The sequence below is a fragment of the Nothoprocta perdicaria genome, unplaced genomic scaffold, assembly GCF_003342845.1.
Source record: "Nothoprocta perdicaria isolate Ctin4 unplaced genomic scaffold, notPer1 scaffold_5, whole genome shotgun sequence".
In the NCBI taxonomy this organism is placed as follows: domain Eukaryota; kingdom Metazoa; phylum Chordata; class Aves; order Tinamiformes; family Tinamidae; genus Nothoprocta; species Nothoprocta perdicaria.
In genome coordinates this window covers 10,235,081-10,254,234 of record NW_020455754.1, presented here as the reverse complement: position 1 = coordinate 10,254,234, position 19,154 = coordinate 10,235,081, and the positions used below count along the sequence as shown (strand labels likewise).

The following is a 19,154-nucleotide window of genomic DNA, read 5'->3' as shown; positions in this document are numbered from 1 at the left end:
AAAAAAAAAAAAAAAAAATCACAGAAACAAATCCATGCAGGAGACATGGAAAAAGAAATTTAAAAAACTATGGCCTCTCCTCCCCCTCAAAAGACACAGTTATGGACAGTGCACCCTGAACTGTAGAGAGCTGGTGGAGAGGAAGGACTGCTCCTAGGACAAGATTTTTCTTGATATAGTCCTGACAACCAAATCAAAGGTAGACATTTAAAGTAGGTGATGCACTCATGGAGGAGAGCTGCAAAATAGGTCTCAGCTTCTCTGACCTTCCATTCAATGCACATTAATGGATCTATATCTGGGGAGATAGATGAAGCCAAACTAGGAGCATCTAAGGTCAGGTTGGCAGAAGATCATATTAATTGCTATTTTCTTAGATGATTTTAATATTGATAAAGGGAAATTTAAGTCCTCTTATCTGTGATGGGATCTACATAAAAGGCCCTGCGCATGCCCCTGCTCTCTTGCCATTGTCTTGATGGACATCTAAGACCCTGTGGCACTTTGCAAATGAAAATAATTAAGTCTGCATATTAGAGTAAATTGGAAATATTACATATACTAGTCAGGATGGAGAAATGATTCATTCAAGCTTTGGAGGGATGGATGTATGAGCAGGAAATAACAAAAATGAGATTCGTCTTGAATAAGAAAAGAAATTAAAACATCTGGGTAAAAGGAAATCATCAGATCCACAGATTTTAGTGGGAGGAAGGAACCTTGCTAATGAAATAACCAGAGACATAGAAACACTTTCTGTGAGCAAAGGAAGTAACTCCTTCCTTTTCCAATCTCTGCCTGTAATACACGATTAAAAATGCAAAAAGGAGATGAAAAATTACATGGAAAACTCCAGAGCCTCAGATGACCAGCCTATTTCTACAATTCACACAGAAAGTGGAGTATATTTGCACTTGATCAACTAGTTTTCCAGTGTCAGAACCATGAGACACTTTTCATTCCTCTGCTACAATCCATAGTAATGAAGACACCTGACCTGCTAAATACTCCAAAACTGAAGAGGTGTGAAAACACCTAATCAAAAATTAGAGAAAAAGAACAAAAAGCCAGCTTCCTGAAAGCATTTTTTCTTGAGAAGTTCTTCTGGCCTCACGTTTGGTCAGTAAGACTAAACCCTTTCCTGCTTCAAGTTGTACCTGCAAGATGTTATAAAAAAAAATCAAAGGTCACCCTGTAGGAAATCTCTAAATTTTTTTTCTCTCCAAAACAGGACAAACAACCACAAGAGAGATTTCCTGCGACCTAGACAGCAACAAAAGCTGCCAGCTGGGAGCTGAAACATTTCGTTTTTGTTGYGGCAATGTGGCTTTCTGATGGTGGCAAGGCAGGTGGTCAGGCTGAGGTCCCCTCTTCCCCAGGACATAACACTGCAGGATAACTGCAAATTCAGAGAGCAAGGAGACCACAGCAACACACCACAGTGCAGCATACATGTATTCTTAGCTTTTACAGGGGCCAAGCACCCTTGTTGGCCCTGGGCTTCTCGAGCCCTCTGTTCGCTGGTGTGCTTTCTGCTGCTCCACTCACAAGCACTGGGCTTTTCCACTTACGCTTGTAAATGCTGTGTTAGTCAAGCCCTGCTCCAGTCTGTTATTGCACATTTATTGGTRGGGTCAGAGCTGGTTCCCCAGCAGGAGCTCATCCTTTTGCCCATTGCAGGACAACCCTAGTGCTCCTCTAACTCCCATCTTAGGACGCGAGCTAGGACTTCATGCACCTTTGAGTACCTGAGCTGCATGACCAATTCAGTAAAGAAATTAAAATTTAATGCAGCCAAGGGTATTGTTTGGAGCATCATCTATATGTTAATTATTAATAATATAGTTACGAGAAAAGTTCCTGTTCCAGCTCTCTCTTAAATAGGATTTACACAGCCATCTGGTGTTCTGTTTAATTCCTATTAATTTTTTTCCCACAAACTCAATTTGCGTGTCTTACTGTTAATTAAATTAAAAGTCGTGAAAGCAAAAGGTGCTCTGGCTTTGTGATGGCCGTGAGCTGAGCTGCTAACTGAAGAAACAGAGCTGGGCACTCGACATTTGCAATTAAAAAGAACACAGCAATGACGAGTCTGACAATGGGAACAAAGGAGAAYAGGTGTCACCCCCCTGCAGAGAAGCTCCGACTTTCCACCTAAAGGTAAATATCAATAYAGAAGCATCCTGCTAATAGGAAAGATGACAAGAGTGCCCCAGTAAGGACAAAAAAGAGAACAGAAATATTTAAATGTTCTRTAAAGCTAATACACATCAACAAAAAGGTTCTGTAGCTGTGTATCTAAACCTGTGCATTTCCTTACTATTAGGACTCCACACTGTGGCTAAATCTCTAGCCTAACAATTCATTAGCCCCTTGTTTGGGCAAATATCCTGTGAGRAAAGGGCAGCAGGACTCAGGGAGAAGAGAAAGTCTTCCAATTGCTCTTTGGTGYAAGGTTGGGTTCCCTTCACGAGGAGAAATCATCCTCTGGTTTAAGAAGAAATATATTCACTCATAAGGAAACTCTGTGCCACCTTTAGATTTCCAGGATCCAAACAGAATCAAAATTGTTTAATTGCTTCAAGAAAAGGAAAGGCATTGCAGTGCAATTTCCAGTCAAGGACATGAAGTTACTCTCACTTAGATGTTGCATGTCTACATGAGGAATAACTGAAAGCACACACGGCTGAAGGAGCTTTTGCAGCAAAGTCATGCAAAAAGCTGTTGACATTACCTCCCTACAGAGCAGAGGGATGCTATATTCCTTCAGGACAGATGCACTTTTCAAGTGTCAGAGTTGTGCTGGAATTCCCCAATCTGGGGTTAAGGTGTTTCCTGCAGAATTCAAGTGAAAAACCCATAGAAGTGCCCAGTGCTATGTGCTAAGATCGATTTTAGCATAGCAAGTGCAATGGCTAAGATTAATTTGGCTTTTCTTTCCTCTGGGCCATAACTCAAATCTGGCAACTCCAACCACCCTTGGCTCTTGTCCATCAGAAGCAGTCGGGCTAAATGATTACTGCTGCACCTTAATATCACTTTAAATTGCACCATTTCCTTGTATTGTAAGTGCTGGAGCCTGTCCTGGCATTTGCTCGTGTGCTGTGCTGGACCATCTCTTATGTTATCTGAAGAAGTCACGTCAGGAGCCTGTCTCTTCTCCTGCTCTTCTTCCCACATCCAGCCTTTCCGCAGAATACAGGCACCTTCTGCCCTCACTGGGGCTCTGCACAGAAATCCCCTGCCAATGGACACACACAAGTACAAAGCATGGATAATAATGCCAGGGAGACAACAGTGAATCTGCTGCAATTCCATAACAGAGTCCATTTCTTGGAAAGGATCCAGGACTTATTAAACGCCCAAATGTTTGCAAATTGTTTGTTTCACTCTTGACAAAATATTCCCATTATAACATTTGGAATCKCTTTAGAGGAATCATGAATCATTAAGACAGCTAATTTGAAGAGAGTCGTGAGCCTGGAAGGCTTGAATGTGAGGACTTCTCAATGCAGGTTTCCAAGAATCCCGGGGTACAGAATGATTATTTAGTTCTTTTAGAACTAGAGAAATATGAAGATTTTAAATACTGTTTTGTAAAATACAGCAATATGTAATGCAATATGTACGAATAGAACTTCTTAATTCTTCGGTGACCTTCTATGTAAAGTGCTTCAATTATGCTGCAGAAAGACAAAGTTGTCCTCTTGCCAGTGTCTTATATGAGCTATTAGCTTGTATTGTACAAAGAAATAAAATGAGCCAAAGATGGGAAATTTGAGACCTCTCATGCATTCTTGAATGACTTCCCATTGTTCATCTCAATCATTGTAAGGTACTATTAGAAATAAAAGACACTGACCAATAAAACCAGAAGAATAGAGGGGCAAAATGATACAGAATGTTAATAGGAAGTAAAAAGGGAAAAAAATGGARAGAAACATCATTGTCCATTTGATGTTCTCCATTACACATTTCCTAGGAAAAGTAATAGAAACAAAGGATTTGGAGAATTAAAAAATAAATAAATAAATAAAAGGAGGATTTTTAAAATTTGTGCAAAGCCTTGATGAAGGTTGATAGATGCAATTGCTACCCTGCCTGAGGAGGARAACCCTCAACATTTTTCCCAGACTCCAGAAATAATGATGTGATAAAATGTGGACTGRAGCAGGAAGAGAAAAGTAAATTCATGGATATTAAATAATAATTTTCAATATAAATTGTGCTCTGGAAACTTTCATCAAATAAAGTCTACCCCAGGCACTTAGAGTGCTAATAAAAAATTGTGAATTAAGAAGTGCAATRTTTGAAATAGATAAAATATCAAATATATATTAAAACTTCATAGGCAAGCACAAATATTTAAAATGGAGACTGACAATGAAAAAAGCAACAACAAAAAAGRAAAAAAATAGCATCTCAYCCTGTTCACTTTRTTTTTTCAGCCCATTGYGGAATCTATAAGGACAGGCTGCCTTATAAGCTTCTTATAAGCCATATAGGCATATAAGCCTTCTCATAGGAAGGACCTAGTATAAGGCGTTTCATGTGCTGTATTCATCTCTCTATATTCATCTACATAAGATCATTTTTATTTCTTAATGTAGAAACCTAATAAAATGCCCAGGACAAAAATGCTACCACTGTTATTCCTGTATCATTACAGTGCCAGAGTTAAAAAAAAAATGGGAAGGAGCAACATATCCAACCTACACGTCTCCGGTACAGCGCTTGGGCCAGACGCAGAGATCTGTGTGTTGGCACTTTGGTTTGTGTGCTGCAGGGGGTAAGTCTCTCCCTGTGCCCTTCTCAGTCTGCCTCGGAGGGCTGCATCTTGCTCTGCCTATGAATCAGTTTGTTTGCTTTGAAAAAGTGGACGGAATTTACAGAATCAGCCCCCAAATTATTTCATTAAGTAGGTATAATATCTCCCCCTCCTTTTCCCCCCTCCACGATTTTCTGAAAATTAAAATATAAGTCAGAGCACYGATTTTGTACGTGTAAATGTAGCTGTCTCTCAGATATAAAACCTGCACATCAAAGCTATTGCCACTTAAGGAAACCATTACTGTGCTACCATAACACAATCTCTTTGTTCAACAAGTATGTGTGATAAATATCAGTCTATTATCATAAGTCACTGCCAATAACCAAAGCCATTTATCTGAGTGTGTCTCTGCCTCCCACAAATAAAATCATCTTCCTTTGGAGTTAGTGATTAAATGCTCATCTTAAACATAGACACACACTGCCTGTTGAAAAGAATATGGTGAAAAGTGCCTGAAAGTCAACACAGGGTTGACCAATGTTCATATTTAGGGTCTACAATCAGTTTAACAATTAGTATCTGTGGACAACAACGAGCTGCTGCAGTTGAGAAAGGATCCTTATCTTTCCTGGGCCTTGGAAATTATTTATAGATGAAGAGAGCAACCTGCCACAGACACTGTGGGGCTTCAGACCAGTGCTCACATATTATGAAAAACTGCAGTAATATAACATGGAGAAATGGAGGAAAAGTTCCTCAAAATCAATAGCTGCATCTGAGCTCTCTTGCTGAAAGCCATCGGAGATGTTGTGCTCCGTGTTGGGGATGAGGTTGTGCAGGGACTGGCCTCTCTGCTTGGTGAGGAAATGCACTGGTCCTGGTGCCACRTATTCCTGCATGAAAGCAATTCATTTCCAATAAGAGCTTTAAGATAYTCTTTAATTAATGGCTTTCATAACAGGAAGAGACCTTCTCTGGCCAGCGCAGTGGCACTACTGCGAGATGGATCAAAGCAGGTGGCGGGTTTGTGAGGGGAAAGCAGGAACAGATGTTAGCTGGAAAATTTGGAAAGCTTTCCCAGCCCAGTTGTGGAGCCCAGTTTCCATCACTGCATATTGTAGGAGCAATTAATCGGGACCACCCAGACCCAAGGTTTGCCAGAATTAAATTTTCCATTCACAGAACATACTTCCGTAAAGCCAATTAAAAAAAAAAAATACTCCCCAGAACCAAAACAAAAAAAACCCTACATGTAAAAGTCAAAGAGCATGCTTTAAAATCTGTATTTCTTTTATTAATAGAGTATCTTTGAGCATCTTTCATACAAAACACCCCTATATAGCTGTGAATTAGCTGGTAAACATTAGAAATCAAAGGTAGATTTGCTGGAAACCTGAACTCCTAGAATATGGATCTGGAGCCTTACAAGAGAGGGAAAAATAGAGACCTATTTTTTTTAAACCATTAGTTATCTATTTTCTGCAAACAAATAATAATCARGATTATAACATCAGAACATTCAACAAACCTTGATTTTCAAGTCTTTTATATAATCCTGAGCAAAAACCCAACAATGCCTTCTTTTAGTTTTCAGTTCTGCTTTCTATCAAACCGCAGTGAGGGCTCTTGCCTATGACAAAATTACTGCTTTTTGTATATGTTTGCTCTTTAACATCACACAAAAGGTAAGACTTGGTGGTCGCAAGTGACTGTGGAGCATAAATACCACAAGATGTGCCAGGTATTCAAAGGAAGAGGTTACCTTTTTGACCTCATACTTAATCGCAAGCCTAATTCTGCTCAGACTTGGCCGGTGGTGGTCAGGACACAAGTGTATATTCACGTCTCCATTCAGAATGGCCTCCACTTCTTCGGTGTCTCTGCAGAGGTCCAGCACCCCCACAACGAAGTCCTTGCATTGCATAGATAGCTTCCTGTAGTCATTCTAGGGAAAAACAGACACACGTGCTTCTTAGTTGGCCACTTGCAAGTATCCCTCAGAAAAATAAATGGTTCCTATCAGCAGTGCAAGAAAACACTTTACAGAGCAGTAAATTTTGTAAGATATTTTACAGTGAAACTCTGAAATATGATATTTTAAACAATCGCCTCAACTTTCTTTGCTGTGAGGAATATCTCTTAGGAAGATGAGGTTGTTAAAGAGTGCTGTGATTTAGATTCTTTCTTAGTAAAACCGACTCTTTCTTCAGGAAACTTTGGAGGAATTACAAATTGTTTCATCAAACTGTGCATCTTATCCAAGTGGGYTCAAATGAATTATAGAGTTGTAATACAACTTCACTTTAAATTTTATTACCTTGCAGTTTGGTTAACCAATTCCAAAAGCATATCCAGAGAATAATTTCTATCATAGCATTTCTCTAGGAAACATGACCTCAGAAACTCAACATGATTTTCTAACAAATAACGTGACCTTGAAAAAAAACCCTCCTACCTTACAAAGCCAAATTATCCTTATGGGAAAAGGGTTGATACGTAGCTGACTTGATAGAAAGCTGCAAGAGCAATCTGACTGCCTTAAATTGAGTCATGATTGATTTTCACAKGCAAGCTCTTAAAAAAAAAATGAACAAAATGGCATCATCTGAGTAAATGCAATAAATTAGAACACAATTAAGGCTATTGTTAATACACTAACGAAATGGTGATATTAAAGATCTGATGCAACAAATAGAAATGATAAGCATAAGACAAGCTCTTACTGAATTGAGAGGTCTTTTCAAATTAGGTTGATGAGTTAATTAAATTCAGCAGCTTATCTAATTAAGCAAGCAACCAGAAAAGAAGATYGTTAAACCTGGMTTTGATGAAATGATACTCATTTCTACTCCTATATTTTCTAAATTATTAGTTCTAACATTTACACATAGCAACGTGCCTTCCTTGTTAGCCAAAGATCTCAAAGCACCGTGCAAACAGCGGTTAATTAGGCAGTCTAGTGCTGTCTAAAAGATGATGTTGTTAGAGGTGACTAAATTTCTTTAGACAATTATTCCCCTTCAGAATTAAGATGTTTCTGACAATGAAATATTTTTTTATACAAGCTGGTTCATGGACTTTTTGTTACAGTGTTTTTTTAGTCATTGGTTAACCCTTTTCTTTCTCCTCGCTGAACTTTGTTTACATTTAATATTTCACCCAGTATCCACTCATGGGCTGTCACATGCTGCCCTGATGCAGCCGACTTTTCCTTGCTAAGTCAGGTCAGGATAACACAACATTATTATTGCCCATATTATATAAGGTCAACTATTTCAAAAACAAGTCAGGATAACACAACAATTTTATTRTGATAATATTATTTAGTGTGATTTGTCGTATAATTTAGGATATAAATAAATATTATAAATATAAATATATATCATTATCTGCTATACTAATATAGAATATATTTATCATATAATTTAATAATAATAACTTAATACATAGTAATATGTAATATAATATATTAATAAAACATATACATATATAAAATAAATAAATATTTATTAACGTTTAGAGTGTTCTTGCCAAAAGAGGAAGATCCTGTCTCAAATGAGTATTGAGAAGAGGCTGAGTTGGAGAGATGAGGAAGATCCTCCCTGCCAGTGCTTCTGGGACCTGGAACTTGTACTCTCACATCCTTTTACCAGCCCCAAAGTTTGAAATTTCAAGTTCCCTTTTCCTTCTTGAGCACTGAAACCCAACAGCGTGTCCTAATTGTAGTGTTTTTAAATGGTGATTAGTAAAAGCTCAAAATCATAATTAAGGGGAGTCTTAATATACCAACAAACAAGCACTTATCTTTGACAGAGCAGCTGCATGCCCCATAGCAGAAACTGGGACACTGCGACTGCTGTAAAAGTGCCAGTTGAAGGGACGAAGATTTAAGAAGCCTTTACTGTCAGGCAGAAAGTGATTTTACATTTGCATCTAAATCTAGTTCCTAAATATTTTGTGAAGATAGAGTTTGTAGGGTGAATGTTATCAAATATAGGGTGAAGTGAGGTCTGAAATGTAAATGAAAGACAAATTGTGCTTTATGCATTCAAAGCGCTCCTCGCTGATCAATTCTGTGCTTTAATCTTCCCCATGCCAAGATGAATTTCAATAAATAGAAATGTCTGTTCACTGACAGAATAGATGCCCAAGCACAAATTGCAGCCTGGAAGTAACCACAGGAATTGCGAAGGATGACGAATACACACAGATCTGAATAGAGATGTAGGCTGGGAAAGGAATACCTAGTTTCCGCAGGTAATGGAGACACTTAATTAATCCAGAAAGTTATAAAACTACGGGTGAGAACTTTGCAAAGCTTTAATATCATTCTCTATTCATACACTGTTTGCAAAGTTCACAAGCTTATCTCCTAGCCAGCCTATTTTGGGTRATTCTCATCAACATTTCCACATCATCTGCACAGCGAATATGTATTAACTCTAATTATTTTTCTTCTACTGCTTTCTTTAAAGAAAGTAATTCAGTTAGGAATGTGGAAAGTGCYTCTGAAGCGACTGTAAAGGACAGGCTGGCACACTCAGTCAAGACACAGCTTCATTCTCCTCCAAGCTTGAATGTTCTCCTGGCTTTACATATCTTCAGAAATTATTGCATTCAAACATTTTTGTGTTCAAAATCAGGTTTAGGTTTTCAAAAGCAGCAACCCAATCTACACAAGATATGTAAGGTAAAATGGATAAAAATAAGAAAATAACTTTCCAGTGGACATGCAAATGGGCAGGATGACAGCTTAATGCTGCCAGGAGGGTCTTTGCATGTGTCAAGAGGCCTGCRGGATCACTGAATTTGCTGCATTTTTTCACTAGATTCCACTTACAAAAGCTGCTGTCATAGAGATCTTTGCACTGACTGACTTGGTTTCACGGACAGCACAAAAGGCTTATTCTGTCTGTCAGTGAGAATACGGTGCTCGGTGATTCTCCTAATGTATCCTTTCCTTTGCAAGCGCAGGTTAATGGCTTCACTAAAATCTGAGATTTCCAGGAGACCATCGGCCAAGCTTCTCACGTCTCTGGCTTGCATACAAGAGCTCTGGCAATGCAAGCAGGATAAAAGACCTGCTTGTGTTTAAAATACTGCCTTGGGAGGCATATTAAAGGGTAAAAAGTAGAGGGAAGCCCAGATACAAGCCACACGTGGGCTGGATGTACTGCTGGGCTGGTTTCTGGGCAAATGCTGTATGGATCATACACATTTCACACTTTTGGGAGCGTCCGAGACCTGTCTTGCAGGATTGCACTGAATAAAGGAGCACTGTGACCATGATGGGACTAGCTTTGGATGGGACCTTTTGTTCCACACAGGTGGACACACTTCGTTTCTAGACAACGACAATAACCCAGACTTAATTACTCTGATTAAAACCCACAATATGAAAGCTGAGGATTGTGAGTTTCGTAGAGAAGATCAATCTATGCAGTAATGAAAACCCACAAATCATACATGAGGCACCCTGGGGACTCATCTTGACCCACTGAGTGCTGGCAAGCAGAGAAGATGAACGGAGCCAGCAGGCACACAAGAGAGTCAGTCTCCTTCAAATAACAAGTGGCTGTATTAACAGAGGTTTTATTGCCTATAGAGACTGAGTAGGGAAGCATCAGGATTATGGTTGAGAATGCTACAATATCATTTTTTAAAAGCTAGAATGTAATAAAAGGATTCCAAATTAGTCATTTCCTGCTTCTTCTGACACTCTTGTGCATGTGGAGTTAAAAATGTCTAATTTGGCTGTTTTGAAAAGGCTGATGGTACTTGTCATTCACTGCAATTTCTCTGAGTACCCTATTATTATCTGTTGATTATGTTCTAAATGAACTCTGTCATGTCTCTACATCTGTTCAAAATCACCCAGATTTCTTCTGAAAGGAGTTGTTCCAGGTCAGAGGGATAGAGATGCAGTAAGAAGTTAAAGGAAATGGGAAAAAGTAAGACCAGCCACCTGTTCACCTGCCTTAGTGAATAATAATAATAATAATAATAATAATAATAATAAAAAGACTAACTCTTTGAAAAGCAATTATGGTCAAGGATTGAAGAGGAACTTCTTCATTCATAGGAGCCTACCTCTGAAATGCCAGCATATTTTCAGGAGCATTTTGGATGCAAGCTGCAAAAATCTGGCCTAGATGCTGCGATGTATTGTGAGCTATGATTTGCTGAACCCCTCCATGCAGATGAGCTTTCACCAGAAACTGAAGTGATGCCAGTGGTTCAGAAATGAACAGGATCAAACCACTTCATATGCAATTATCAACATCCTCCATCTCCCTCAAATTTTCTTTTAAATCTTCTGTCTTCCCAGGCCCAGATTCATGAGCAYACTTGGATTTATGTTTAAAGTCCTACTGATGTTGAGGAAATAATTGTAAGCATGCGTTTTCTGTGCTTTGTTGGAGCAATCTTTTCTCAGACTTCAGGAATTTGGAAGTAAGATGAGTCTGTCTAGGTCAATGAGCTTGCAGTTTTCTTGGCAGTAATTGCTATAGGAAATCATTCACTGTACAGTTGCCACAGAGAATAGGACAATAGACACACAGGATGGTGCATGGCACACGAGTACAGAGCGTCCTGCACAAGCGCACTATTCATGAAAGTCACTCCATATGACATCATTTAGCACAATTAATTAAATTCACTCTAATAACTGCCTCTGAATAACCGGTATAAAAGAAGAACAGGAACCAGAGCCCTATTACTACATAACCACAGATAATTCCAAGAGTCCTAGTTTATACTGCTACCTTATATACAGCTAAATGTTGCCTTAGTTTTTGCTAAAGCTACAAGATCATGCTTCTGATCAGGAAAGCTTGTATCACAGATTAGTTTCCTTTCAAATATATGACCACATATCTATCTCAGAATGTTTTCATCTACAGACTCTTCCTAGGAAAAAGTATAACCTAAAGCTTCTTATCAATATACATATTTATTTATCCAGTAAAAGTTAAGGAAAAAAAGTGGAGCTTTTTTAAGGGATCTGCTCATCACGTGATGATGACTATGTATGTTATAAATAAAGTCTGAGGGAATTTGAGGGTTTCCACAGCAATCCAAGGCTTCTGCAGCTGATGCAGATGAATGTCCAGCATCTGCGACTGGGGCTGCCATAGCCCTGGAAAGTCTCCGCATGTTTTCAGCACATTCAGAGACTAATTGTATGACATACATCTGCTGAAGCCAGCTTCCCKTCTGGGAGCAGCAAGTAGCTGTGTGTGCAGCAGGAAATCTGGCGCCCCTGGGTGGTGTGAAATCTACTGTGCAAATGAACATCGCAAACACATTGCRTAGACCCTCTCTTTATGTTTCCTTGAAGCTCATGGCTCTTTGTTTTAAATCTACATCACACATACATGTACCTCATGGACATGCATATATCACACAGAAATATTACTTTGCTTAGAATACCCCTTCAAGGACAAAAAGGAGAAAAGAAACAAGGTAGAGGAGTATATCTTCAAAAATGAACAGTAAGTTCCTGAAATGAAAAGTCTTGTAAAAGGAAAATGGAAAAGAGAGTAAGAGACAGAGAGGGAAGGAAAGAACATAGTATGCATGCTGTATTTGAAATGTACTTTGAATTAATCATCATTTCAAATATTCAGAGCACTTAGAAATATTTACTAATTAGATTTCAGATGAAACATGATGTTGTTAGACCAATTTCCTTCTGGGTATTTACATTGCCTCTGACCAGCCATAACCCTAGGAATGAAAAATAACACAAGGTCTGTGAGAGGAGATGCTAAGTAACCACCTAGCACCATGCAATTGTGTTCCATCCTGAAGTAGGAAGCACCCCAGAGTCTGGTCGCGGGATGCTGCTGCTTCCACACTGCTTCCAAGGACTCTGCCAAAYGTGCACATCGCTGCTGATAGCTGTGAACTCAACTGGGTGCACTTCTATTATTTCCAGACTAAACGCCTCTATGCATAGATGATGCCAGGGCTGTAGAGTTRATTTTCCAGAAAGCACAACATCAAGTTGATTTATATTCTCTTGCTTCCCAAAAGGCGGCACATTGGTGGTATTTTAGAACTTCAGGTGTGCTGAAGGTAGGCACCCCTCTGAGAATAAAGCCAAGTGCTCATCTAAAACACGTCCCTGCTCAGGTGCGTGTTGCTAAGCATGTCTAGAGGTAGCAACAGATGCCACTGCATCTTTCTTTCAGTCATCCAGAACTTGACTTCTTCACCCCGATGAGCATAATATAATAAACAAGCTGCTCACATACAAGAGTTTGACATTTCAGAAATACGTGTCTGTTGCTTTCCAAACAATGTGGACCTTGCTAAAGGGAGCCAAGATAAGCGTGGCAACTGTTTGCTCTCTGAGGAGCATCAGGCTGCAGAAGGGCAGTGTGGAGCGGGAATGCCTTCTAGGCAAAGATTACTTTGAGAACATACTAGGAAGAAACAGGAGACACCAAAAGATACGTGCAATGAAGAAGCCCAAGGGCAAAGCAGCCAGTGCTGTTTGTGCTCACATCATTATTTTTAATCAAAGGAGTCCAGAGAACAAGTAGGAGTTGTCCGACCAAAAAYTGTATGGCTTCCAATGAGCCATGAWAATACCTTCCTGCATCTTTRTAGGGATTTCAGGGATTTCAGKGACAGATACAWTAAGCCTAGTTGGCCACAARAATTGTTTTAAGCACCTGTTTTCTCCCCAAAAGCTTAGGCTTCCTAGCTGCAACTCATCTCTCAATGGGGTCTGCAGAACCTGTTTGCTGAAGCGGATGGAAGAGGAAGAAACCCACCACCCATGGAGTTTGTATCTCATGTTATTCCATTCTGGTGCACACGTCAACTCATTAAAGAAGCCAAAACCAAGTGGACTTAGGAAATCCTTTAACTTTTGTAATTGTGCTTTTACAGCATCCTCCTACTACAGGATGCTGTAAGTTCAGGTTGTTCAAGTAACTTTCTACAATAATGTATCATTTGTCAAATGATTTGTTTGAAGTGAAATATAAATTCTGTTTATCAGGAGGTTGTTTCTTATTGTTCAATATCAACCTCATTGTGCATTATAATTTATATCCATTTTCAGTTCATAATAGTGAATGCAGCATGTTGAAGAGACAGACAAGAGAAATAGATCCCATAAACTTATTGCTGAATGTTCCAAGAACTTCAGAGTGGGAACTACCAAAAACAGCAGAAAAGATAGGGTTGTACTCACCCATTGTGTTTCTATTTTTTATTCCAATTATTATTTTTCTGCCAGTCCCATTTATATTAGTATCTGGCAGATTGTTCTGTTTTTCTRTGAAACACAGTTTCTGTTAGTCCCAAATCAACAAATAAATTCAGGAAGCATTTTYCACAAATAAAAATGTTGGAAAATGCAAAACATTCCTTTTTACATTAAAACTYTTTTAAAAAACAAAATTCCTAAAATGTTCCTTTTTCTTTTCTTTTTTTTCAGTGCAAAAATAATACAAAAAAAAAAAAAAAAAGAGTATTTTGGGCAGTAAAGACAGCAATCTTTTCACCTAGCCTTAAGAAAGTGCTAAGGACTGAAGGTGAAGGCTTCTGGTATGTATGTGACCAAAAACAGGAATGCAATTCAACATAGAGCTACCATTCTGTTCAAAGGCTCTGGAGATATGGAGATACTTAAATACCAGGAGAATAGAAATTATTCTGGTTGACAATAATTTAAAAAAAAAAATAGAATATTTAAAATCTCAAGGTTGGCATAGCAGACTCTCAGTATAAGATGGCATTTGATGCTTGATGTACTTCTCTTTCATATAATCACAGCTGGTTTTCAAAGCCACATCACAAGTAAAGCACATGCTTTTGATTGCTCAGCTAATTAAAATGGAGGATTTTTTTTTTCCTTCTTGCAGATTCTCAAGCTTCTTTGAATGCTTTTGCTGAAACACCTGTCTCTAGAAGATAAACTATAGAGTCACTGGATGTCATGCAAACAAAACAGTCTATGCAGAGGTATTAGGTAAATGTAAAGTGGAGGCAGTACACACACTCAGTACAGGAGAGAGGCTTTCCCTCTGTGCCCTGTCAACAGCTTCTCTGAAGCACAGACTACATTTTTCAAAATAATACCCAGTTAATTCTCCTGGTGAAGAAGAATTTAAGATCTGTTAATGCCAGAGGCAAAACCAAGTTCATCAACATGCAGTGCAAAACTCCCAGTGCCTCTATATTAGCTTCAAATATTTGCTTGCTCTTTATGTGGGGACATGAAACTGGGAAATGACTCTATTGTTATTGTTAAAGAAAATAAGACAGACAAACAAGAAAGCAAATGTCCCTTGCATTTGAAGAACCTTTATCTTAACCTTAATATCTGTCTTTCAGGGAGAATTCCGCTTTTATCCCATTTGCATTACACAAGCCAGGAGTCCAATGCAGCACTGCGGTTAACTTATCTTGTTTGTCTTCCCTTCTGGTTTTAATAGACCACTTAAAAGCAGCAGGAGAATTTGCAGCAAATCTGCAGGTGTGATGTGGCAGATGTATGAGAGCAAAAACGCTACCCYTGAGCCACACTCCTCCTTTCACATCCCTTCCAGGTTTTATTTTGCTCTAGCATTTGATGGTGTTCATTACCTTCCTGATCATTCTACTGCTTGCTCTTCTGGGGAAGATCAGAATTTCCCACACARCTTGAGCCTGGGTACATAATTTTATTGCTCTAAATGCATTAGCCGCCCTCCATTAAACTGTGTGGCTCTCCTCTCCTCAGCTGCTTGAAACCTATGCAAGACGACAGTGCCCCTCAAAACCAGTCAGGAAAAACTGGGAAGAAAKAACAGATTTAAATTTATAGGAATTGCTTGTTAAGCACACCTCTGTTTATCTTCTCAGCTGAACAAACTTTGACACATTCAGCTTGCTTAAAGAAAACATATATCCAAAGGCTCCACAAGTCCTTTCTCTCATCAGGGTTTTTGTATCTGTCTGTCAGAGAGATTCCTCCTAAATCCCACCTGCAAATGGATGATAGCTTAGCTGTGAGTAATGATACTTCCCATCCATAAGCAAAATGAGCATGATCCTAATTAGCTCCTAAACAGCCAATTGGCAGATGYTCCCAACGTCCAAAAACAGCAGCTCTTTGGAAAACTAGTCACTAGCAAGTCACAAGCAGGGTGCAAAATGCTGAGAGCCCAAATTCAGGTCCCTGCAGCTCYAACTAGCCAGGGAGCACTTCTGCTGGCCCAGTTCCCAGGCACAAGTGCTGGACCTGCAGACATGGGCACACAGCACAGAGCTCCGGACCTCGTGGAGGGACATCAGGACGTCTCTAGGAAGCACAGACTGAGAGGTGAAGCTGTAGCGCTTTCTTAAGCAGAAATGCAACTATAAAAAGGGTATAATTACATTTCTCTGTTCTGAAATAAGTCCAGCTCCTGAGGCTTGGATGGTGACAACAAAATGAAGCACTTGGCAATGAGTAATTTCCACGCCCTCCTGGTGTAAAATTCTCTGCAACAAATTATATTCCAGGAAACTGCCATTTTTTGATCATATAACTAYCAACAGCCATAAACACTAAAGTACCTAGTACCATTTTATGGCAATATAAGATTGTTTGTATACCATTCCTGTTTATCCACAATGCAGTGGATAGCCTGTCTGGATGAAGTGAGGACGAGTTCATTATAATTATCGACAATAACAACAATTAACAATACAATGAGGGATAAACTAAATCACTTCCCTCCTACATCCGCTTTAATGTCAGACTTGAGATCCTCAGAATATGTTAGTCTGTTTATATTCATTAATGCAATATTAATTCTCTGCAGTGCCTTGGATAAATGTACCTGCCTTCATTCTCCCATCTGCCGAGCTAGTATTATTATTCTATTCAGAGCAATAGTCCTAATTATGCTCATTTGTGCTTGCAGTAGATATCCCTGCCCAATGTGAATAACAAGCAGTAGTTCTTGGAATTCAGTTATCTTGGTCATAATAAACCTTCTGGGTCCAAACTATTCCCTAAAAACAGGGCTGCTCTTAGCTAAAAGCTTGGGTGTTTGACATTACTAATTAAACACAAAGATTACCAACATTTCCTCTAATATTGCAATAGTGATATCATCATTCCCTATCTGTTTTCCTCACCAGTAATTTAATTTTGTCTTGTTAAAAGATGACCTGGTCATTGGCGTTCTGGAGTAAACCCTCTTGGTACCATTTACTGYCAAGGGGAGGAGAAAGGGTAATTGTATTAAGATATAATTTTATATCAGCAAGTGCTCTGAGAAAACCCTCTGAAATGGATGGGGAGCCTCCTAATAAGGGGAAGTCCAAAGCCACACAAACTCTGTTTTTTTGCAGGAAGGTCTGGTGACTAATCTAAGTTGCCAGGAAAGGCAGAGCTAAAGCATAGCAGTTATATCTCTGGGTAAATAAACAGTGTTTTAATTAAACATTTATCTAAATCCATATCTTTGAACTTAGCTGTTTTTCTGATTGACTGTACCTGAACCATAATAATTTTCCAATTTTTATGATCCTCACTTTTATTTTTTCTCTTCCTAAGATCCATGCATCAGTCAAGAAATGCAGCTTATGACAGTGTGGAATCTAAGACGACTGCAGGATTGATTAGGCTGCTGTGATGGAAATTTTAATCAAAGCCATGGCAGGTTTTTCCTCATTTCCTCACAGAGAGTCAATGTGAGCTAGTCACTGGCTTTACATCTGACCCACAGATCATTGCACCAGCCTCACAACTTTACCTTGGGGCTTTGCTCCCATTTACAGCTATTGGAAAATACCAACTTTGAAGCGCTAATTAATCATGAGGAAAATCGAGTCATAGTAGAAACCTGAAGTTTTTAAATCTAATTAAACATCAAAAATATTTCTAACATTTTGTTGCCAATCTGTTAGACTTGGGCCAGTCACTATGTCTGTTAGCTTCCTTCTTTTAACTATCTGCACTCAAAACGCTGCTGTAGAGAGCTATGTTTGCACACAAAGGACTAACAAAATATTAGCAAATTTTCTTCATTCCTAAACCCAAAATCATCTCTAAAACCAAACCATTTTCTTAACACAGTCTCAGAGAGGCAGGAAGGAGTTGAAGAACTCAGGCATCATAGCATCATGTGGGGTGAAAGACCTCCCAAAAGCTGCTTAAACCAGCTAACTTGCTTTACTCAGTTACTCCCAGCAAACTTAATACTACATACAATTAATATTTTTTATTCAATAATTTTTARTTCCTCAGTTGCACCCAATGTTTAAAATGTGTGGACTTTGTGCAATTGCTACTCCAGGCCACAAGAAGGGAGGGAAAAAAATCACTGGCCCTTTACACAGCACRTTGGTGCAACGTGCCCGTTGCTGAGTGGCCAGTAGAATTTACCTGAATATTGAACTTTCAGACTCAGAAATTAAATGAAGACTTTCCTGGCAGGTGAGAAACATCTATTAAAATTGCTGTTTTCTCCCTTCTGCTGCTGTGCATTGCTTCCCACTGTGATTACCTTATGCATGGGAATCAAATGTCCTTTTGATAGAGGATGAGCTGCATTTATTTCTAAGGAAAAAGTGAAATTCCAGGAGAAAAGTGACCTTAAGCCACTGCACTCAGTTCCTAATCAACAGGCTACAAATTTCACACTTATTTCTATAGCAGGCTTAAAAAAATATCACTTTATTCTCCTTAAAAACTTATCTGGATGAAAATACTTCTAAAATGCTTGACATTGGTGAGCAGCTGCGGTGCTAAGACCACTCTCCCAGTACGTTAATAATTTCCCTTGCTACTTCTTCACACCAAGTTCACTAGATTCACCTGTTACTTCCCATTAAAGTTTATAGGAGGATGGCATTTTATTTGCATTTATATGATCGTGTCTGGTGCTTATCAAAGGTGGAATCCTGATCTACTATCAGAGCTTTTATGTGCAATCAAAATGGAAAGAGAAATCTGTAAGTGCCACAATTGCCATGCTGCTCGTTCTTAAATGAGTAGGACTAGAAATTGCTTCCTGGAAGAGCTGTGAAAGGTAACACACATTGCATTGATGGTGTGCAAGATACCATTGCCAAAAAGCTCTTCTACAGCAGCATCAGGAGAAGTGAAGATGTTTTCAGGTTGTTTCTGGTTTGCCATCTCCCCGTGCAAAAAATTTATCCAAATAATTTTTTTGAGGGGATATAATCTTTTGGGCATCGATAAAAAAGATTCCACTTACTGATATCAAAAAWTGTCTCTGATTTGACATGATGAAAGCATCTTTTATCTCCTCCATTCTTTTTCAAGRTAAAGACATGAGCAAACTTCTCTGGCAAAATTAGGTGACCATTTTCCTGCCAAAAATATTTATTTAGCATCAGGACTTGTTTCTTAGGGCTTTTTTAT

The 19,154-nt window shown here is 38.9% G+C and overlaps 1 protein-coding gene across 1 annotated transcript in view; it reads right to left on the bottom strand.

The window, feature by feature from the left end:
* TRPC7 (transient receptor potential cation channel subfamily C member 7) overlaps positions 1-19,154 on the bottom strand; it is a 64,307-nt gene that overhangs the window by 36,095 nt on the left and 9,058 nt on the right. Inside the window, exon 2 of the mRNA XM_026047564.1 lies at positions 6,534-6,716. Coding sequence (XP_025903349.1) covers positions 6,534-6,716 — 183 coding nt within the window. The remainder of the gene's footprint in view (positions 1-6,533; positions 6,717-19,154) is intronic.